Raw genomic sequence first — 23,848 nt, 5'->3', positions numbered from 1 at the left:
CCAAAAGTGGTCATCTTCTTAAATTAACTTTCCAAAACCGAATAGCTATAAGAAAGGGGTGAGAAGCTTTCGGTCATGGTGTTTTTCATTGATGGTCAAGGTTGTAACACCCTAACCCGTATCTGTCGTCGGAATAAGGTTTCAGAGCATTATCGGAACTTTCAAAACATTTTACAGATAATTCTTATAAATTACTATTAATTTACTGAGATCATTCAAAATGTCCTTTAATTTGACACTCGAGGTCTAATACGAGCATTAGAATCAAGTCGGGACTTAAACAGAAACTCATAAAATTTTTCATGACATTTCAAAAATTTTCCAAAGTTGCAAGGCTCACACGCCCGTGTGGTCTAGGGACATGCCCGTGTGGTCAGGCCGTGTACTACACATGCCCGTGTCCCTAACCCGTGTAACTTTCTGAATTTAAAGCATGAGGAAATTGAAGTCACACAACCAAGTCACACGCCCGTGTGCTAGGTAGTGTCTAATTTTATTTTCGAAATTTAGGTGCAGTTTTCACACGACTGTGTCCAAGGCCGTGTCAACCACACGGTTGAGACACACGCCCGTGTCTCTGCCGTGTGCCCAATTCTGAGCATTCTATTTCTCACTTTTAAGATGCAGGGAACTCACGGTCGGACCGCATGCCCATGGGACAGGCTATGTGTCACACACGGCCAAGACACAAGCACGTGTGGACAAAATAAGGCCATTTCCTAGCCTCATTTGTCACCCAAAACTTACCATTTTCCTGCACCAAAACTCCCAAGCATATGTCCCCTAATCCAACATTATATCCACATAAAATTTGCCATCAATCATGTGGTATTATATCATGCATCAATGGATATAAACTTACTTTTAACATAAACTTATATGCTAACATAATTCCAACAACTAACACATAATAAACACTTATGTGATTACCAAAATGTTACTTCAAAAATAGCCAACTTAGACTACCACTAGCCACTCCAATGGCTAGACTACAAAACAACAATTACAAGCCATCATTGGCCAAATAAGCTTATTCATGCCATTATACCAAAATGAGATTTCTATTTATACCAAAATGAGATAGTAGATAGTATGATGACTGCTCCGACCAACTTCCAACCTTCAGGAGCTTTGAGCACTATAAAACAGGGAAAATTAAATAGAGTAAGCATTTTATGCTTAGTAAGTTCGTATAATGAAAAATAAACTTACCATTTATATTTATCAAAACAAGCATACATAGTCATACTTTCCATAAATTTTGGATGAGGTTACCTAAACACAAACACTTAATTAAGCAAGTTAATCACATAATGTAACACCCCTAACCCATATCCGTCGCTGAAATGGGGTTACGAGGTATTACCAGGCAAGACACAAATTTCGAACAATCATATGCATGCACTTGCACAAACTTTTAAACCAATCAACTATTACCATAAGTAACTGATTTAATCATTATTACCATATAGCTGAATATAACTTTAATGCAACTTATAGAATGTGCAAAACGTACAAACTACAATACACTTCAATCGCATACTAAAAATCAAACATAAATAAAACTCACAAAACCATGTACATATAATCATATCAATTGGACCATATCATATTCGGCACTTGTACCTTACTACATATTCAATCAATTTATATTCACAATTTAAGGACTAACCTATACACTACTCGACATTCGTCTACTATCAAGTAGAACATTTATACATCAAATTAAAACTCATATAATTTTCATGATTTACTAATGCACAAGTCACTATTCATTTGGTTATTTTTCAATGCATTTAGTCGATTACAAATATGTTTAACAATTATTCACTTTCAACTTTATTCAATTACTTTACAAGTCTATACATTTCAAATATCTAAATTAACACACACACACACACACACATATATATAAAACATACCTTGTCTAACATTTTAACATACCATAACTGAATATAAACATGTGAATATTACCTATTAAGCACTATAACAAAGATTACATTTTTAATTAATTCAAAGACCATATATTTGACTAAGTATTTAAGTATACATTTTACTAAGTTTTATGTCATATCAAACTTATTACATCATATTCGTATGTATATATATACACCAAATCCTGTTAAATACTTATATTATACATTTACCAAAATACAACTCAAAACCAACTTGCTTCTTAACAATTTGGTAATAATATAAACCATTCATAAAGATGAATCATACCATATAACATGCATATCAAAATGAACTCCAACCATGTTTGGATATAACCAAATATTCCTTAATACCAAATCACATAATAAAACCTTAATTAAGCATATCAACCGAATTCACATACATATTTATCTATCCATATATCACATCCAAATCAACCAAATGCACACATCCAAAAATCACCAACCAACTTCAATGCACAAAAACACATATCACAAATATCATTCATCCATGGCATATAGCATGATAACTAAAATGAACTTAAACCATAATCAATCAAAACCAAATTCAAGCATAGAAGTTAAGCCATTTTCGCATGGCTTAAATTATACAAAACCAAAATCCAACATTTCAAACTATAATTTAGCCTATACATGCCATAAGTTTGAAAATTCAACTTAAAAAATACTGAAGGCAGTTGATAGTGTGATAGACTTTGACAATGACTCCTGAGCTTGTAACTTGACTCCAAAATCTAATAAACAATGCAAACAAACACATACAATAAGTTATCATAGCTTAGTAAGTCATAAGCAAATAAATAACTCAATGTTAACATCAACTCAACTTAACCAAACTAATTTATGCTATCATATTCACATTTATTTTCAAGATCATAATTACATATATAACATATACTTGCATATAAAATTTCACATTACCTAATCTTATATACACATATTCAAGAATCATTTCAAAAACATTCACATTTCATATTATAAAGGCCGAATACACTTTCCATATTCACATACATTCTCCATTTACATCATACATGTTTTGTAACAAATAATAAGTAACTTACTTACCTTATTTCAAGTAGCTAATAAGCAAACTCATACCTGGTCATTTTAGCTCGTTTTACACATTCGATCACAACTTATCATTGTTCGATGAACCATTCGGAATTAGATAGGACACTCTGATAATCACATATATCGTACAATGTCAGCGTCCCAGACGTGGTCTTACATGTAATCATATATCAATGGCACTGTCCCAGACAGGGTCTTACTGAGTTTGTGTTAAATCGAACACCAACTCAATTAAGAAATTAAAATTAAAATATTCTAAAATAAAAGCATACTTTATTATTTTCATAAGTTGTATATAAATATTATTTAAATTTCTAACTGAATTTGTGTTAAATCAAACACCAACTCAATTAAGAAATTACATAAATGTTCTTCCATGATTAAAATAAGTAATATTATTTGAAGGTATTTTTGTCTTTTCACTTTAAAAAATCAATAAAAATATGCATATAGTGATATTTGAATCTACTCCAATTACATTGGAAAAACCTTCAATTTACCACTTAATTAAAGTTTTATTTTAATATTTTTGTACATTCTAATTTTATTATGCATGTCTTTTACTTTCATCAGTTGTATATATCAATAATGTATTTAATTAAGTTGGTGTCATAAATTAATTTGACATAAACTCAAAAGTGATGACAACACCATGAAAAATAATTTAGTTTATATTTTTTATTTTAATAATGTATATAATTATTAATAATATTGGCCTTTTTACTTGTATAATACAAAAATAAAAAAATTGCTAAAATGGTATCCCACTCCCATTATTTACGAGAATGATATGGTGTGGGTGGTGGAAAGACGGCACCACCCTTGATTTTTTGACTCAAATTATTAGTCTGTTATGGAAAAAAAATTAAGGGGGGAGGGAACCTAACAGGCGACACCGGTAGAGACACCCTGACAGGTGGCACCACTTTGCGTCAAAGACCATATAGTCACACGGTTTGAAGGCTTGAACTGGCCAATTAAATCCTCACGGGTATTCAAATGTTTTCTTTATAAGAGAGCCATGGTCCTCTCAACAGGTATTAAAATATGTTGCCTCCTCCTTTTAAAACCCTAACCTAACCAAAATAAAATTACAAAAATAACAGTTAACTTTTCAAAACCCTTATTCTCTTCTCTTTTTTGCTGCCTCTTCCCTTTCTTTTCCTTAGCTGCTACTTCTATTTTTTTCTTTTTTCTTGTTGAGGGGACCATGGCTCTCTTATAAAGAAAACATTTTTAACACCCGTAAGGCCTGAATTGGCCAGTTCAGGCCGTAAAACCTCGTGACTGTGTAGTCTTCGGTGCAAAGTGATACCACTTATTAGGGTGCCTACACCGGTGCCGCCTGTCAGGTTCCCTCCGCCCTTAAAATTTTTTTTGCATAACGGACTATTGATTGGTAGGGGTGAGCAAAACTCAATTCGACTCGAAAAAATAAAAAAAATTCGAATTTAGAGTTAAACGAATCGAGTTATTCGAGTTAATCGAGTTATTTGAGTCAACTCGAATTTTTTTCGAATTTCGAGTTCGAATCGAGTTGAGTTTTCGAATTTGAATAACTCGAATAACTCGAATAATTTGAATAATTCGAATATCAAACTATAATATTTTACATTTTTACCCCCAATTCTCAAACCTTTTTACTTTTCTCTCAAAACTTTTACTGCTCCTCACTTTCTCCCCAAAAATTTTACTCCCCTCCCATCCCAACCCCCCAATCTACCCAAAATCTATTTCCCACCAATATTTTACTCTCTCATTTACTTTTTCTCAAAATTTTACTTCCAAAAACCTCAAAACTTTTTATTTTCCCCCAAAATTTTTACTCCCTCCCATTTTCTCCCTAAAACTTTTACTCCCTTCCCATTCCACTTCCCATCTACCCCAAACCCTCCCCCCTCCAATTTTTTTTAATATTTTCCCTCCAAAATTTTACTCTTCCTATATACTTTCCCTCAAACTTTTATTCCCCAAAACTTTTTAATTTCTCTCTAAACTTTTACTTCTCACCCTACTCTCAAATAAAAAATCAAAATTATCCAAAAAAAATTACTAAACATAAATAGTAATAATTTTATTTATATCTACTATTTATATTATTAAATTAAATTTCACATTTTATATTATTTATATTATTTAGTCATATTGAATATTTATATTAAAATTGAATTATTAATTATGCCATAAAATATTCGTGTTAAAATTTTATATTGGTAACAATTTCACATTTTATCTTTAAAATAACTTTTATTAAAAGAATTACATTTTTACATTTAATATATTTTTTAATTTTAAAATACATAAGGACAAGAATCTGAAGATAATTGAAACTACTAAGCAAGCAAATAAGTTAACCCGTATATAAAAGTTTAATAAATAAATTAATTATGAGGTGATGAAAGTGAATAAAAAATTTGATTAAGGTGGATAAATTTTATTACAATAGGTGAAAGTGGTTATAAGGACCCAAAATTATTTTTTAAAATTTAACTCAAATAAATATATTCGATTCAATTCGATTTCCATCTCACTTGACTCGATTCTAAAAAATTTCAAATCAAATTAGGATGATAAAATATGATTCGTAAACTCGATTAACTCGAAATTTTTTCATTTGATTCGATCGAACGCTCACCCCTGTTGATTGGAGTAAAAAAATAAAGTTGGTGCCATTCACACCATACTATTTTGGGATACCATTTTGGTAATTTATTATTATTTTTAATATACAAGTAAAAGAGGGGCAAATTACCAATAAAAGCCCCATTTTTTTTAAATTTACCGAAATGGGTCAGGTCAGAAATTATTAACCGGAATGGCCCAATTTTTACGAAACGCGTCCACGTCAGCGCGTTGTCAGGGGAAAATGCAGGAAAACGCTTCCTCAAGGAAGCGCTTTGCCTATGTGGATAGAAAACGCTTCCTTGAGGGCGCGCTTTCTGTCCACGTAGGCAAAGCGCTTCCTTGAGGAAGCGTTTTCCCTGTGTTTTTATTAGGGTTTTCTGCAATTAAGGTTAGGGTTTTGAGAATTTTGAGTTTTTCTTCTTAAATACCCTAAACCCTAAACCCTAAAATCCTAATCTAATTTTTTTAAAAATTTATAATTAATTTACTCAAGTAATCCTAAATCCTAATTTATTTGATTTTTTCCTTAAAAACCATAAACACTAAACCATAATCTATTTTTTTTAAAATTAGTAATTAATTTAATTAACAAACACTAAACCTTAATTTATTTAATTTTTTTCCTTAAAACCCTAAAATTTAATAACCTAAAATTCTCAAAACCTTAACCCTAATTGCAAAAAACCCTAATAAAAACACGGGGAAAACGCTTCCTCAAGGAAGCGCTTTGCCTACGTGGACAGAAAGAGCGCCCTCAAGGAAGCGTTTTCTGTCCACGTAGGCAAAGCGCTTCCTTGAGGAAGCGTTTTCTTGCTTTTTCCCCTGACAATGCGCTGACGTGGACGCGTTTTGTAAACTGGCCTATTCCGATTAATAATTTCTGACCTGGCCCATTTCGATAAATTTAAAAAAAACGAGGCTTTTATTAGTAATTTACCGGTAAAAGAGCTATTTTAAAATATGAAAATCATTGCGTGTAAAAGACAACATCATTACGTTGTATGAGGTGTGTTCTTTTTCAATAACACGAGATATCCACAAAATAAGTATAAATTTTTTTCTATGATTTCTCAGTAGTTTTCGTGATTCACAAAAAGACAGGCAAGATACGTCAGTGATCCATCGTTCATATACACCTGAATATCCTTACAAATTAGAGCTGGGTTGTGAAAACAACTTAACCCAATCCTCTATTTATAGAAGACTCGATCTGAATTCATTTTCAAGATCAAAAGGAAATGATGGATGTGAGGGTGAAGCTTTTAATCCTTTTGGCAAGCTCATTCCTGATTTACTCACTCATAGTTTTACTCAAAGTTCTGTATGACTACTGGTGGGTGCCTCTCCGTATAGAACACTTCTTGAATTCACAGGGACTTCAAGGGCCTCCTTACAAGTTTATCCATGGATGCAACAAACAAATTAACAAAATGAGAAGTGAAGCATTAAGCAAACCTATGGGGCTGACACATGACATACTTCCCAGAGTTTTCCCTCATGTTTACTCCTGGATCAACTTATACGGTGAGTGACAAACAACAAATTGAATGCATTTTTTTTCACTATGATTCTAACTTCTAGTTTCCAGAAATAATTGGTTTTTTTTTTAAATTGAGTTGATTAGGGAAGAACTATCTTTCTTGGGACGGTGTTCAAGCTCAGGTGGTGACTACTGACCCAGAACTAATAAAAGAGGTTCTTAAAAATAGTGAACAAACTTTTCCGAAAAGGGAACCCCCGATCTATATTAGCAGGCTAGTGGGGGATGGGCTTGTTACAACTGAAGGAGAAAAATGGGCGAAGCAGAGGAAGTTGGCCAACTATGTTTTCCATGGGGAGAGCTTAAAGGTAAAATCTTGTGGGTGATTTGAGTTATTAATTCTTGGTTACATTTAACACATTGGAGGATGGTTTCGGCAGAACATGACTCCAGCAGTAATTGCCAGCGTTGAAACAATGCTAGACAAGTGTTCCAAGAATTTAGAATGTTGACTTCAGAAGTCATATCAAGAACAGCTTTTGGTAGCAGTTACTTGGAAGGAGAGAAGATTTTTTACATGTTGAAGAAGCTCGCAGATATTGTGAGCCGCAATTCAAACAAGTCTAGGATTCCAATCCTCAGGTATGTTTGTTTATGTTGGTTGAGTGTTAAAGAGATTAGTACATGTAAGTTCTCGAGTTTGAGCCTCGTGAATAAACATAATAGTTACTGTTTGTTGACATCGATTTGATTTTGCAGCAAGTTTTGGAAAACTGACGATGACGTAGGGTCAGAGAAACTTGCTAGAGAAATAAAAGATTTGGTGATAGAGATTGTGAAGAAAAGAGAAAACAAAGTTGCGAGTGGAGAAGCAGAGAGCTTCGGCAGTGATTTTCTGGGATTATTAGTAAAAGCGTTTAATAATCCGGATAAAAAAAACAAGATTTCAATGGAAGATTTAGTTGATGAGTGCAAAACATTTTATTTTGCTGGACAAGAAACTGTTAATGCCTTGCTTGCTTGGGCAGTGCTGGTTTTAGCTATCCATAGTGATTGGCAAGACAAAGCAAGAAGAGAGGTGATGGAGATATTTGGTAGCCAAAATCCACACTCCGAAGGCCTTGCCAAACTCAAAATCGTTAGCAAATCTGATAGCTTAATTGTTCTTGTATTATTGTTTCTCATTTAAATGTAACTAAAATATAACTTTTGCAAACAGATGAGTATGATCATTAATGAAACTCTACGATTGTATGCTCCCATAAATGGGTTGGTAAGAAGAGCTAGAAGACAAGTTCAAGTGGGAAAGCTAGTCCTGCCTGCCAAAGTAGATGTTTGGATCCCAAACATGGCACTTCACCATGACCCTCAGTTATGGGGAGATGATGCCCATGTTTTCAAACCGGAGAGGTTCAAGGAAGGGATCGCGAAAGCTACCAAGTACAATGCGGCTGCATTTATTCCTTTCGGAATGGGACCTCGAGCTTGTGTCGGGATGACCTTTGCAATCAATGAAACAAAGACTGCTCTTTCCATGATTCTACAAAGATACACCATTTCTCTCTCCCCTGCCTATGTTCACTCACCCACACCTCGTATCACAGTTCAACCACAGCATGGGATTCAAGTTATACTCAATTCACTGTCTAATGATGCTTAAACTATGCGCTGTTGATCTGCAACGCCGTAATCAGTAAGTAAACTCTAGTGTCAGATTTTAGTAATGTGCCATGCAGTTTGCCAATTCCCCATGTTTGTGTGTCTGTGAATGTTGTCAGGTTCTAGAATTATTCGAGTTCTTTATTTTCTCTAAAATATCTGTAAATGCTTCTATTAGATCCGGAGATCTGATATGAAAACATTTCTAAATATATTAGGAAACTTCAAAAAGTTCGGTTTATTCGTATTGAATTCAATTTGGTAACATTACAAGAAAGCAGTAGCATACATATCAAAATTTATTATACTATATCTCTTAAGAAACACCCAATGAAGTTGATGATAAACATGAAAAATGCTAAGCAATTTAGTTATTGAGTAAACTCCTTATAACTACGCTGTGGGATATCCTTGATGATTGCTCGTAAAAGATCGAAGTAGAGGGGCAACTGTGCAAGTGCAAAGAAGGAAACAGGCAAACATGTTACTATGTAAATCGGTAAAGCTGCAAACTTTAGCCTATCTTTAAGTTCGAAGAAATGGCCTGCACAAAATGAGACTAGTATTGCAGTTATTGAAGTGAACAATGCTGTTAGGCCGATAATGAGTCTCCAAGGCAATTTACAAGCAAAATCTTTCTCTTCGAATCGGGAAGTCAGGATTGCTAGGAAAAATACCAGGGCTGTCACGGAGAAGCAAAGGGCTATTAAGGATGCAATGCAAAACACGGAGAATGCGGGCTCATCCGCGAGAACTGGTGTGCCAGAGGTTTCCTTAACTCCACCTGGGATAGTTGCTGATGTTGCAAATGCTACTGTGGCTATCAATGCCGCTACAAGTGAGCAAGATTCGGAGGTTTTCGTGAGCCATGCGCTGCCGTCTTTGACAAGCAATTTGTGTGTCTCCGTGAAGATTTGCTTTGGGGTTTGATTCTTCTTGTTGTACTTGTAATGAATAGGCAAATGCTTTGAAATGGATCGCTTGACAAACTGCAATACCGATGGAACTAAGATTAAAAAAAGGAAAGCAAAAGACAATTCAAAAATAGAGCTCTACGACATATACCTTATACCACTTGAGCTCCCATTGCATTTGTAAAGCAGATCCTGGAATGAGCCAAGGACGATATTCTCCATATTTGGCAGCAAGGTGCAATGCATTGTTCCCTTGATGATCCCACTTTCGGAAAATGCTTTCATGCAACGGGGTTTCTCTGTTGATTAGGAACTGAAAAGTATGCGTTTGCCTATTCTCCACTGCTAAAAGCAACACGTTTTGGCCATCAGCATCCAAGTCCTGAATAGAAACAGGGAACTTTTCTAAAATACTTTCCACCATTTCTGTGATTCCCATCTTTGCTGCTATCAAGAAAGGCGTCTCTGTCTCTTTTTGTTTATGAATTACGTTCTTTTCAAATGCCATTTTCACCGAGTACTTTGAGCTCTTAGAATCCACCGACCCTATTATCCTGTATTCTTTAAGAAAGCTCTCCATTGGTGCTACTGTGACTGTCCCTTCCTTGATGGAGCAACCTGTTATGGGTTTACAACATCAATATGCATGGACAAAGAGCCAATACACTTAACTACATCAAATCCAACCCTCATTGTGTTGGGTTCCAGCTGATAGGGATTTTTGGCCAAGGTTTGCATGTTGGTGTTGTTGGAGACACGTACCTTTCCTCTTATCGGTCTCAGCCTCCTCACCTTGAGCCTCCCCCGTAATGCGAGGGTCAAAATGAATGTCAGTCTCTCTTTCACTAAATTTGTATGGACAAGCTGTCTTCACTAATTCATTCATGACTTGCAGTGCAACTGTGTGTCTCTCTTTCTTTATTATGATTTTCTTTATTCTGTGAAACCCTGCATCATCTCAAATTCAATATGTGTAGCCTACATGAATTCTAAAATTTTTCTTAACAAAAGCCTTAAATTCAATATTCGATTTGGGTCAAGGACTTGCCTACCCTTCACCATGAAATTTCTTAAAAATTTAAATATACTCATATCTAAAACTCAATCAAATGTGTAAAGTAGTTTTAAAAGAAATATAAGAACAATTAAGGGGAAAAAAAGGGTACTAACCATGTCCCAAAACTATTAGCAGCAAATTCAGGAAAAACTCAAGAGAGAGGATAATTGAGGCATAATTGGGTGGAACATAGCGTTGCTTGAGATTGTATTTTTCCTCTTCCTCGTCTTTTGATTCACCTTTATCTTCTAAAGATTACAACATTAAGACAAAGGAAGCATTAAAAGACAATTTTATGGTCATACACAAAGGTTAATCAAACTCATACCCCTCTCTAGAGTTAATCTTCAAACTCTCTAATTACAATTTTCCTAAATTATTGAGGTTATATGATTTAGGTCCTTTTATTATTAAAATAATTATTTTAACTGTTAAATTACACATCAGATCTTATGTAATATGATTTAAAATGAAAATTTTAAAGAAAAATAAATATTGTAAAAATATTTTTTTGAAACTTTTATTGAAACTTTATTGTGCACACCCTCTTTTTTCAATTTTATATGTGGCAATATTTTACTCTTCTTTAAATTTTCCAATTTAAATTATATCACATAAAATTTAATTAGATCAAGAAGTTGTTGACAATATTTTTCAAGGAAATAAAATGTTCAACATAATTTTAATGGAATTTAATAAAAAATCATATAAAATTATTAAAAATAAAAATAATTAACATTATTTGCCTTGTGTTTCACTTTCTTCTTTTTAGAAAACGATGATGGTTAAACCTTTCCCAAATTACAATGATGCTTACCATGATTGTTGTTTCTACCCTTCTCTTCATCAGCTTGGAAGCCACTGATCACTTTCGTAGACCTAATGTCTGCAAACTCAAATAAATTCATATATACTAATATTAAAATTATATTTATAAAATTGTGATAAAATTTTTGCAAATAAATTTTTCTTAAACTTGGGTTGAATATTTTTTCTGGTGAAAAGTATTAGTAATATTCATTTTGTGAAAAATATAAATGTGAAGAAACATACTTTGCAATGAAGGCAATCCATAAAAGACAACACCAAATAGCATGTGAAAGAAATGAGCACAGGTTCCATAATTTTCAGGATACCAAGGCTCTTTGCTTCCATCAAACCTTTTCAAGTAAGCCTCGGGGTCGTTTTTTATCTCCTTTACTTCTTTCACTGTTATGCCTACAACATCGTGTGAAATCAAATCAAACCCTAATAAATTATTCTTTTTGAATGTCCTTGTGTCGAAAAGCAATCATGCTTGGAAATGAACTACTTACACCAATAGATAATCCGATCAAACAGTCCAAGCCGACAACTACTTTTAAATGCGTTAGGCTTGGTGGCTAAAATATGGAGGGGAGTAAATCCATCTTCGTTCCTATCCTTGGCAAGCTCTGGATATTTGCGAACGATTTGAAATGCCAAACCTATGCATCAAATTCAATATCATTTCTTATAGTTACATAATTTTCATCACTTGATCAACAAAAGGAATTTCTAACTAAACAGTTAACACCCATTTTAAAATCTATTATTAAACATGTTTTTTTATAGTACAACTAAGTTTATCTTCATATTTTCCTTAATCCAAAAGAAAAAAAAAATCGTACTAAAGAATTCCCCTTGAAGTGCAACATGAAGAAATGTGTCCCCATTAGGCTTCCTACTCCCAGCGTCCAAGGGGTTTCCTTTGCAAAGAAAATGGAGGCAAAGAAACGCTTCTTGGTGGCCGAAAAGGGCTGCCAAGAAAAGAGGTGTCGCATTCTGTTCGTTGCAGTTAGTAATCAGATCAGGAACCTTCGAAGCTATGCGTTTGCACATGTACGCATCTCCCAACTCAGCCGCCGTGTGTAGCGCTGTATTCCCTTTGGCGTTTTTCAGCCACAAAATCTCCGAAACCTTTTCGCCCAGGCTTTCCACCATCTGCTTCACCTCCTTAGCTCTCCCACCCGACACTGCTAAATGCAATGCCGTATCCCTAGATGCCGTCAGCACCGCTACTCGGCTTTCCTCGTCTTCCTTGTAAATCTCCACGACTTCCGTCCATTGGCCTCTCATGGCTTTTTCAAACAGGTCATGTGATAAGCATGGGGCCTCACGCTCCGTCGTTGCATTACAAATTTCCATATCCAATGCTGAAGCTAAGCTTTGTTAAGCTCTATGTGTCTCTTGGTGTTTGCCTGTTGGTTTATTAATGAAGTGCTCCCATGAGTGATTTATAAGTGTGAATCCTTGCTGTTCACTGTAAAATGAACAACTTTGGAATTTGTCTTTTATTTACTTGGAGCACAATCCATCCATATACTCCATCTTTTTCCAACCCAAATTTAATAAATTAAATCCTTAAATCACACAATATTGATATATAATTTATATCACTTTTTTTAATTAGTATTTAAACTTTTCCTTTTTCGTAAATAATTTTTACATAATTTTCTATTACAACAAAGTGGTACATCTAAATTATATTTTGTTGCACAAATTATCTCAGCAGTTAAAAAAAATTTCTCAATCAACCATTTTGTAATATATAGCAATTTTGACTTCAAAGATTAGAATCAAATTATATTATATTATAAAAACAAATTAAATTAAATTAAACATTTCAATTTTTTTATATTCTCTCCTTTCCCGCACTTCTTCTCTTTTAATGCATTGTTAGATAACTTTTCTTTGCTTTTTTGTAATAGTTAGATTTTATGATTTATTTGAGATTTTTTCATTATAGATATTTACTAGGATTAACTATTTTATGCAAAATATATAAAAAAAATAATTTTAAGAAAAATAATACATAAGTTTTGAATATATGTAAGAAAGGAACAAAGACGAGGTTTAAAATTGGAAAAGAAGCATGCTGAAATTTGGGTTTTATCGTCGAAAATTGAATGAGATCTTGAATTTTCTGTCACCAGAGTTCTTGGGTGAAGAACAAAAGAAATGACTTTTATAAGTTTTTTTTTTAATTTCTCAAGTTACCTACCAGAAGCAAACCTAGTAACTAATCCTCCGCATTCTAAACCCGTTAAGGAGTTAGATGCTGGCCACGAGTTTTAAAGTTGCTCTATACCCAAAGCGAGGATTGAACCCTCGATGATTAAGGTAGGAGAGATCATTGCATCTCACTTAACTCTCGTGGTAGTTTATAAGTTTTTTTTAAATTTATGGAAATGATATTTAACTTTTTATTTTTATTTTTTAGTTAAAAGAAAGTCACGCATTACAAAATGATTAGCTAAGAGATTTTTTTATGATTAGGGTAATTTGGGTAACAAATTGTAATTTAGGTATTATTTTGGGTAATGTAACACCCCTTACTCGTATCCGAGGCCGGGCTAAGGTACGAGGCGTTACCAGACAAACATACAAACATTAAACTAAAATACGAGCCATAAAATTTTATTCATATTTCAAAGCGTTCATTCTTTTACACATAGTCCCTTATTTGAGTCTACGTAGCCCAAAACATACTTTAGAAAGGGTTTGGGACTAAACCGAGAACTTACGAAAATCTTGAAAATTTCATGCTTTAAGGCTCCACACGCCTGTGTCCCAAAGTCGTGTTCCATACACGGCTGAGACACATGGTCGTGTCTCTGCCTGTGTGGAATATACCTAGGCTATTTTCCAAGCTTTGGTCAACCTTGATCTCTTACACACTTATACAAAATCAAAAGCATATAACATGGTATTCATTTAATGATTATAAATCCTCAATTAAACCACAAACATAGCATTTGTATGTCATCATACATGTATCTCTCATACTCGTTTTACCTTGTTTATTATAGTACCACTTATACATTTATACCAAGATTATCATCTTACCAAATATCTTCAGCTTAATCATCAAGCATTCATATTTAAAGCTAGATCATATCTTTATAAAATACCACGATTCAGATGCGCAGAATAACATGTTTGCCTGAAACATTTCAATTCAATTCCATACCCAACAAGCATTACATTGAGACTAGTCATATATATATATACATGTCATGATACATAACATTCTCTTTTTGTTTTCTTATAAACACATATCATTTATTTCATTATATCAATATTTCATATACCATAGTTTCCATGTATTCCACATATATTTATTTTCCTCCTCCTCCTCTCCATTCCACATCCTTAATGTATATAGCATTCTTGTAAGTACGATTTCACAATTTACTAATAAATATTCACATCAAACTGTCCACACGAGTCATAGTCACTTAATTATTTATAATTCGAGCTACAAAGCTCCAAATTAAGATCCGTAAATTTCCCCTAAAACTAGACTCACATATCGTTCCACCATAAAATTTTCATAATTTTTTGTTTAGCCAATTAGTACAGTTTATTCATTAAAATTTCCCTTGTTTCACTTTCTGACAGTTCTGACCTCTCTTCACTAAAAAATAATTATCTCACAGTACAGAACTCGGATAATGTTCTTGTTGATTTATCTTGAAAATAGACTCATTATGTATTTTACAAATATAATTTTGAGCCTCTAATTATTTTTCTCCAAAGTTTTGTGATTTTCCAAAGTCAGAACAGGGGATCACGTAATCATTCTGAATCAGTCTCACGAAAACATAAATATCTCAAAATATAGAACTCCTTTGCTTTTTATGTTTCTTTTATATGAAAATAGACTCATTAAGCTTTAATTTGATATCTCATTCAGTCTCTGATTCAATTTATACTATTTTTGGTGATTTTTCAAAATCACGTCACTGCTACTGTCTAAAACAGTTTTATTGCTAATTCACTCTTTCACACTTTCTTTGTATTAACCTCATTTTAGCATACATATCACAAATCATTTTCACCACATTTCATACATCACAAGTATAGGCCCATGATCATAAGGTCACCAATCAAGTAATTATCCACAAATATATTTCCAATATTTTTATAAAATATCATAATACAAGTAATAGTGATGTATTACTTACATATAAACTTACATCTCATTTAATATCAACGCAATAACATTAAATTACACATTGTCTTATTAAAAATCATATGAACTTACAATTTCCCATAATATCCATAATCATAGAAATCACATTTATGTATGATAATTCAATGCACTTCATGTACCATAGACATATTTTTAAATCAATTCATAAACTTGGCACCATAATCATTTAATTTAACATAATTCAATTAATTCACTAAATTTAACTTTCAAATATAAATTACAGCATTATTGTTGTATTATTATCATACCAACTTACATACTTTCAACACCTCGGAGATCATAGTAAATATATCAATTTTACATTGAAACATGCATAAATTAATGCTTATTATACATATGAACTTACCTTGATATTAAAACGGCCATTTTACCAACTTTCCCAATTTTCGATTTTTCTCTCATTCTAGGTTCAAATCTCGTTTTCCGGGATCTAAAACATCATATTTTACTTATTTAATTAATGTACTATTCAAAACAGTCCTTAACTCAAACTTTGGAAAAATTATAATTTTGCCCCAAAACTTTTGCATATTTACACTTTTGCCCCTAGGCTCGGGAATTAAACTTCATCCCTTATTCTTATGTTTTATGACATGATGATCACTTTTCCCTTCTATGGCAACATCAAATTCCCACTCTAACATATACTTATGACTATTAGGTATTTTTACCGATTAAGCCCTTTTGCTCGTTTTCACTTAAAACCGAGTAGCACAAGTTGTCTAACATAATTTAAAACCTCATATTGTATCATAAAACACCAGAATACACAAATTTTACCTATGGGTATTTTTCCAAATATGAACCCTAGGTTGAATTATTGCTAGCATAAGCTAAATCAAGTTACCGGGACTCCAAAAACGTAAAGAACTTGAAAAACGGGGTTAGAACAGACTTACAATTGAGCTTGGGAAGCTTGAAAACCCTAGCCATGGAGTCTCCCTTGGTATACACGTCCATGGTGAAGAAGATGAGCAAAATTGGCTTTTAATTTTGTATTTTAATTCATTTTACCCCTAAATGACCAAAATACCCTTACTACTAAACTTTCCAAAAATTCCATCCATGTCCAATTTTTGTCCATAACTTAGAAATTGGTCAAATTGCTATTTAAGACCTCCTAATTAATATTTCAAATCAATTTCATACTAGAAACTTCTAGAATGCAAGTTTTGCAACTTATTCAATTTAGTCCCTAACTTCGAATTAAGCACTTTATGCATAGAATTTCTTCACGAAATTTTCACACAATCATGCAATCATATCATAGATCTCAAAATAATCATAAAATAATTATTTATATCTCAGATTTTGTGGTCCTGAAACCTCTGTTCCAACTAGACCCAATTTTGGGCTATTACAGGTAACATAATATTGGTTAGCTAAGAAATTTTTTATGGTCAGGGTAATCTGGGTAACAAATTGTAATTTAGGTATTATTTTAGATAACAAAATATGGTTTAAGTACTACTTATGATGGAAAATATCAACTTGAAAAAATGATATCATTTAAGTACCATTTTGTGGTTTAAGTATGGTACTTTTTACTCTTTTTTTTTACTTCTTTGAAAAGTAAATTTTTTAAGTTACTTTCTAAAGTTAAAAAAAAACAAATTAAGAATAAGGAAAATGTATAAAAACCCCTGACGTTTGATAAAAATTCGCTTACAAGTTAACAAAATACTCACTTATCCTTAGGGTAAGGGGCGAAGCCAGAACAAATTTTTAGGGGGGGCGAATGAAATTTTAATTTTTTATAGTCTATATATTTATAATTTTTAAAGGATTAAATAGAATTTTTATAATTTTAGGGGGGGCCAAAGTACAATTTTACCTTTACTAATTTAAAATTTTAAGAAAAATTCAAGGGCCTAAACATAAATTTTCCAATTTAGAGGGGGCTAGGGCCACTGCCAGCCCCCCCTGTATTCGCCACTGCTTAGGGTTTGATGAAATTATACTAACACTAGTAAATGAATTTGAAATAAAAGAATAACTTTACACTTTATTAATTACTTATTATTCTATTTATTTTAGTTATCTCAATTTCTATATCCAATAATTTGCAATTAAAAAAAATAATAAAATAATTAATTATAAAATATTTTAAGTCTAAAGTTAAATTATAAATTACTTTATATTCTAATATAATAATATATTACATGTAATATATTTTTCACTTAATTTATATAAGTTTTTTTTAAGTTATAAGTATAATCACATTGCAATTACAATTAATAGATCTTGATAATTATAATAAGAATTAATCATAATAAAACACAATCAAACTAATAATTAAAATATATTCAAACTTATGCTAGAATAAATTCTATACAGAACCCAAATATCGATGTGAATTTATAGTAAAATATCGATGAGAATTTTTATAAAAAAAAATCAACATTCTAACAAAAAAAGTTCTATGAGTTGAAATAAGTGTTTTGAAAGAAAATCCATATCAATTACTATAATCATTAAGGGTGTTAATTATTTAGACTAACTAATAAAATTATAATAATAGTAGAAGCAAATTAAATCAAATAAAAAGTATACAAATTAAATAATAAATGTAACCATCCTACATTAATCAATACCCTAAGATGACTTAAGACAAACTATCTAAAAATTAAATATTCAACAATTTTCTATTTTTTTTACAAATCTATATATATTTAAAAATTATATTTATTATTTGGTATTAATTCATAGGAATATGACTAAAAATTTTGTTACCAAGATTCAAGTTACTCATAAGAATAAAGATTTTTAGGTATTCAAACCAAATATTCATTTTTTTCTAAATTTTAATAAAATTAATATTTTAAAAATTTAATTAATTTATTTTTATTATAATTATATAAAAAATAAACAAACAAAAATTATCTATTCTTTTCAATAATTTTTATACTTACTTTTCTCATATTTTTATCTTTTGAGTAAAAAGATATATTTATTCCTCACCCAAAACTTTTGTTACTCCCATGTGTCAACCCGTGTGGACAAAATAAAACCATTTCTAACTTCATTCCTCACCCAAAACTTTGCCATGTACCTACATCAAAACTTGCATTCATATACCAACCAATCCAAGTATTATAACCAAGCTAATTCTATCATTTGACATGGTATATCATTACATGCATAGTTATGGTTTTATACTTAATAGATATATTCATTTAACATAACTCAACCAATCCATAATATGTGTATACTCATGTTATTACCATAGAATAGCCTTAATAGACATACTAAAACAAATCATTACTAGCCATTCCAATGGCTAGTTTACAAGCCACATTTATATGCCATCAATGGCCAAGTTACCTATACATGCCATTATACTAAAACAAGTTTACTAATTATACCAAAATAAGCTAGTGGATAGTGTGATGATGCTCCAACCGATCTCCAACCTTAGCAAGCTTCCGAGCACTATAAAACAGAAAAAATAAAACTAATAAGCATTATATGCTTAGTAAGTTCGTATAATAGGAATTAAGCTTACAAGTTCATTGATTAGAATTAAGCATACAATAACATGTTTTTCCATCAACTTGGAAAATTGCCTAAATACATGCACTAAACCAAACAAGTTAGTCATATAATTTACTTGTATATCAAATAAACATGCATGAGCTCATCATATTACAAACTTCAAGTATTTGAGAAGCATTTTAGATATAATTCTCTTAGTCTCACAATTTCTCATGTCGGGAATTTATTCCATTGAATTTATTGAAATATCGATGGATGCTTAAGTAGTACACTTAAGGTGTACATATTTATAAGCCTTCACTTCTTATTCAGGGAGCATACTCTCGAGCCACATGTCAGGATGCTCAAATGAGCCATGTAGTCATGTAACAGGACACTTATCCGAGCTAATCAGGAAACTCATAAGAGTTTTTACTCAGGAAGCTCATAGAGCCTTTCAGATATCTCTAAAGAGATAATATCAGGAAGCTTCAGATAAGGTAACAGAGAGTTTAAGAGAGCTTAGTAAGACGCTCATGAAGAGCTGCGTTTGTGTCCGCATTATATGCATGACCATAACTAATCGCATATCAGGATGCTCACAAAGAGCTGCAGTAGTGCGCAACACATGCAAATCTCACTATCAATCAGGATTGTAACAACCCGATTTTGGACTTAATCGGAATAGTGGTTTTGGGACCACAAATCCGATGAGTGAAAATTTATTTTTATTATATTTTTATGGTCTACAATTTCACGGAATGATTTTTAAAAATTTCGTTCTAAAATTTCGACGTTTGGCACTCAATTTAGTCAAAAGGACTAAATTGTAAAAAGTGCAAAACTTTAGTTCTAGAAGCTAGAGGTGTCTAATTGCTATGAAATTTTAAATTGAAGGTCCTTAAATGGTAATTAGACCATTGGTTCCAATCTCGATTGTAAGTCCGTTCTTGCCTCATTTTTAATGATTTTTACGTTTTTGAAATCCTCGTAACAAGATCTACCTATTTCTACCATTTATTTGAGTTATGATGAAGGTCTAAAGTTTGAACCATGTTATAAATTTGTGCATTTTGATGTTTAATGGTAAATTATGCATGTTTATGGTTGGAGAAACAATTTTTGCTAAATGATTTTCGGTGGAAATGCTTAAAAGGACTAAATTGTGAATGTTATAAAAATATGTAGTAAAAGTGTGTTCTAGTGGAAATTTTGGGCTGTTTTAGTTATGAAAATGGTTTGGATAGGCTTAAAGTACAAAGAAATTGAATAAATTTCATTTTACGAGCCTAGAGGCAAAAGTGTAAATATGATAAAGTTTAGGGGCAAAAACATAATTTTTCCATAATATGATTTTTGGGTCACAATGAATAATGTGACTAATAAATAAACTAAATGCGATAGTTTAGATAAAGGAAAATGAGGTTTGGACCTAGAACGGGGGAAAACGCGTATTTGACGGTTAGGTCTTTTTCACCATTTTTAGTATCGATGTAAGTTCGTATGTTTAATAAGCATTTAATTGTACATGTATAAATGTTTAATTGATATAATTGTGATAAATTCCTTATTATTAAAATGAAATGCGGATGCTATGGAGTACGGTATTACGAAAATGACCATGAGATTTTATGATACACTATGCAATGATATTATCTAAAATATGTCTATGATACTTGATGACATTGTGGTGAGCTATAGTTTCATGTTTAAATGTGATTATCTTTATTATTATCATTATGAAGAATTATGTGGTTAATCATTATCATGAGTTATATGATTGGTCCTTTGAACGAGTTCAATGAAGATGTGTAATTAAGAAAATCCTGTTTGAACCTTAGGAATAGTTTAGGTACAAGTGACATGTCACTAGGAACTATGTGATCTGAGCTTATGAGTTGTGGTCTGAGTTCATGATATATGTGACACATGTTATGGCAGTCTGGGTGCTGGTCTTGTATGTTCTACTGGTGGCTGGGTAGTCCGGCATGTGTTGCGGATACCTAATAGCTTGTGTGAGCAACCCGTGTAGCTACATCCTAACCGACAGCTTGTGTGAGTAGACCCGTGAGCAGCTCGAAAGCGAGCAACATGTGATATGTGATATGAGGTAGTGTTGGCTACATATGGGGCACTTAGGTGGAAGATTTTGATGTATCCGATGGTATTCCAAGTGTTCAACGGGTAAATTATCGAGTAACTTGAAGGAAAAACCGAGGGGTAAGTCAATAAGAACAATAAGAATATGGTTATGTTATGAGATAGTACAGGTACGTACTTAAAACTCATGAGCATTAAGCTTGGTATGTGGCAAGAATGCGAATGAATGAGTTATGCCTATGAGGATGATCTTCTATGATGACCTTGTGATTATAGGTTTATATTTATGACGTAAAAATATGTGGTGAATTCGATTGGGAATCATGTGTAAGACTTTTAGGCCAAATTGAATTGAGAAACGATGTGCTTATTCTTTTAATGTTGTGATTCAATGAATAATGAAAAAAGAAAAATCGGCATAAAAGCCTAATAAAAATGGATATGAAAGTATAGATAGCTAAGAGTTTTGGACCATTGAAGGATGTTAAGCTATATGAATTGGGAAATATGAATATATATAATTAATATGCACTTTTATTATGAATGCTGGAATGATTTGTCAAATGTTGAAGTGTTTTATTATGAGAGTTTATATTTGCTTGACTAATGTCAAGATAGGATAAATTTATGTTTATAGATTAAAAGATGAGCATTACAATTAATTAATGTGTAACCACGAGAACATATTGATGAAATTGGTAAATGCATGTAAATGATTCGCTTATTATTTTCATACGGACTTACTAAGCTACATAGTTTACCCTTTTTTCTTTCCCACCTCTCATAGGTTTATTCAGCTAGCTCGGGTTGGAGATCGTCGGAGATTCTATCACACTATCAAGCTATCATTTGGGGTATAAGTGAATGTAAGTTTGTTAAGTCTATGGCATGTATAGGGACTTAGTCATTTTGTGTATGTGCCATTATGATATGGCCAAATGTATTGGCTTGTAATGAATAAGGATTTGATTTGGTATGTAGCCATATAAATTGGCTTATATTGGCTAATGGGTTGCAAGTATATTAATTACTCATATGCCTATGCAATGTCATTGTGTGATGTGGTTTACAATGGTATATTAATGAAAGTTAGTACAAGGGAATCATGAAAGAGTAAAATTAGCATTAAAACAATTTTGGACAGCAATAGTAGTATAACTTTGAAAAATCACCGAAGATTGTGGAAATCAAATTAGAGGTTGAATAAAATATTAAATTAAATCCTATTGAGTCTAGTTTTACATAGAAGAAAGGGTGTAAACAAAAGAATTTCATTTTATGAGATATTTGAATTTTTATGAGACAAGGTCAGAATGATTTCAGGTTCCTCTGTTCTGACTTTGGAAAATCATTAAAAATTGTATAAAAATAATTTGGAATTCAAATTTATATTTTTAAATTCTTGAGTCTATTTTCAAGAGAAACAAACAAGAACATCATCTGAATCTCGTACTAAGAGATAATTTATCTTTAGTGAAGAAAGGTCGAAACTGTCAAACAACAGAACATAGACGAATTTGAAGAATTAACTGTACTTATTGGCTAAATCATAAATTTTGAAAATTTTATGGTAGGAAGATATTTGAGTCTAGTTTCGGAAAAACCAAGCACATCTTAATTTAGAGTTCTTTAGCTCAAGATATAAATAATTTAGTGACTATGACTCAAGTGGACAGTTTTGTTATGAACAGTAAATAATTGTTTTGATATGTTTAAGCCTTGTTTATGGTTGTGTTGGTAGCTTAATTGTGCCATGTTAAGTTCCATTTAAAGTGTGTATGTGAGTGTGCAAATAAGGGTGGAAAATGGCTTGGTAAATAGCCATTTCCTTGGCCATACGGGCAGAGACACGGCCGTGTGTCTCAGCCGTGTAAAGGACACGACCCAGGGACACGGGCGTGTGACTTGGCCGTTTGACCCCAAATTGTGCATGATGTCATAAACAGAGAGTTACACGGTCTAAGGATACGGGCATGTACCAAGCCACACGGGCCTCAAGTGTTGAATTTCATAGCTATTTATCCTTCTAGCTACTCGAATCCAGCTTTTGCCTTTTATACAATTTGGTCCTTTCCGTAATTAAACATATAATTAGTAAAATTTTCTTACGAGAATTTTCATATGACTTTGCTATCATAATGCAAATCATGCAATAATATAAAAATAAATTTTCTTTCCTACTCAGATTTATGGTCTCGAAACCACTATTCCAATTTCATTGAAAATGGGTTGTTACAACTCTCCCCCCATAAGAATTTTCGTCCTCGAAAATCTTACCAATAAAGAGGTTCGGATATTGCTTCCTCATGGTATCTTTTGGTTCCCTGGTAGCCTTTTCTATACCATGTCTCTGCCAGAGGACTTTTACCAATGCTACCTTTTTATTTCTTAACTTTTTTGTTTCATGTGCCAAAATTTTGATTGGTTCTTTGCTGTAAGTCATGTCAGTCTGAATCTTAAGTTCTGTCGAACATATAACATGTGAAGGATTTGATC

General features: G+C 32.3%; 2 protein-coding genes across 2 annotated transcripts; one reads left to right on the top strand and one right to left on the bottom strand.

Annotated features, from left to right (window-relative positions):
• Positions 1-6,636: 6,636 nt before the first annotated feature.
• Positions 6,637-9,031, top strand: LOC107943194 (cytochrome P450 CYP749A22). Its single transcript, XM_016876939.2, has 5 exons — positions 6,637-7,175; positions 7,276-7,499; positions 7,572-7,773; positions 7,891-8,269; positions 8,351-9,031. Exons 3-5 carry the CDS (start codon positions 7,637-7,639, stop codon positions 8,789-8,791), a joined length of 957 nt encoding a protein of 318 aa, XP_016732428.1. The 5' UTR covers positions 6,637-7,175; positions 7,276-7,499; positions 7,572-7,636; the 3' UTR covers positions 8,792-9,031.
• On the bottom strand, positions 8,774-12,990 carry LOC107943193 (uncharacterized). Its single transcript, XM_016876938.2, has 8 exons — positions 12,411-12,990; positions 12,078-12,227; positions 11,815-11,979; positions 11,579-11,647; positions 10,875-11,009; positions 10,467-10,652; positions 9,856-10,322; positions 8,774-9,779 (listed from the first exon to the last, which is right to left on the bottom strand). Exons 1-8 carry the CDS (start codon positions 12,925-12,927, stop codon positions 9,162-9,164), a joined length of 2,307 nt encoding a protein of 768 aa, XP_016732427.2. The 5' UTR covers positions 12,928-12,990; the 3' UTR covers positions 8,774-9,161.
• Positions 12,991-23,848: the final 10,858 nt, after the last annotated feature.

Source organism: Gossypium hirsutum, chromosome A10 (genome assembly GCF_007990345.1).
Source record: "Gossypium hirsutum isolate 1008001.06 chromosome A10, Gossypium_hirsutum_v2.1, whole genome shotgun sequence".
NCBI classification, from domain to species: domain Eukaryota; kingdom Viridiplantae; phylum Streptophyta; class Magnoliopsida; order Malvales; family Malvaceae; genus Gossypium; species Gossypium hirsutum.
This window is presented reverse-complemented; position numbering and strand designations above follow the sequence as displayed.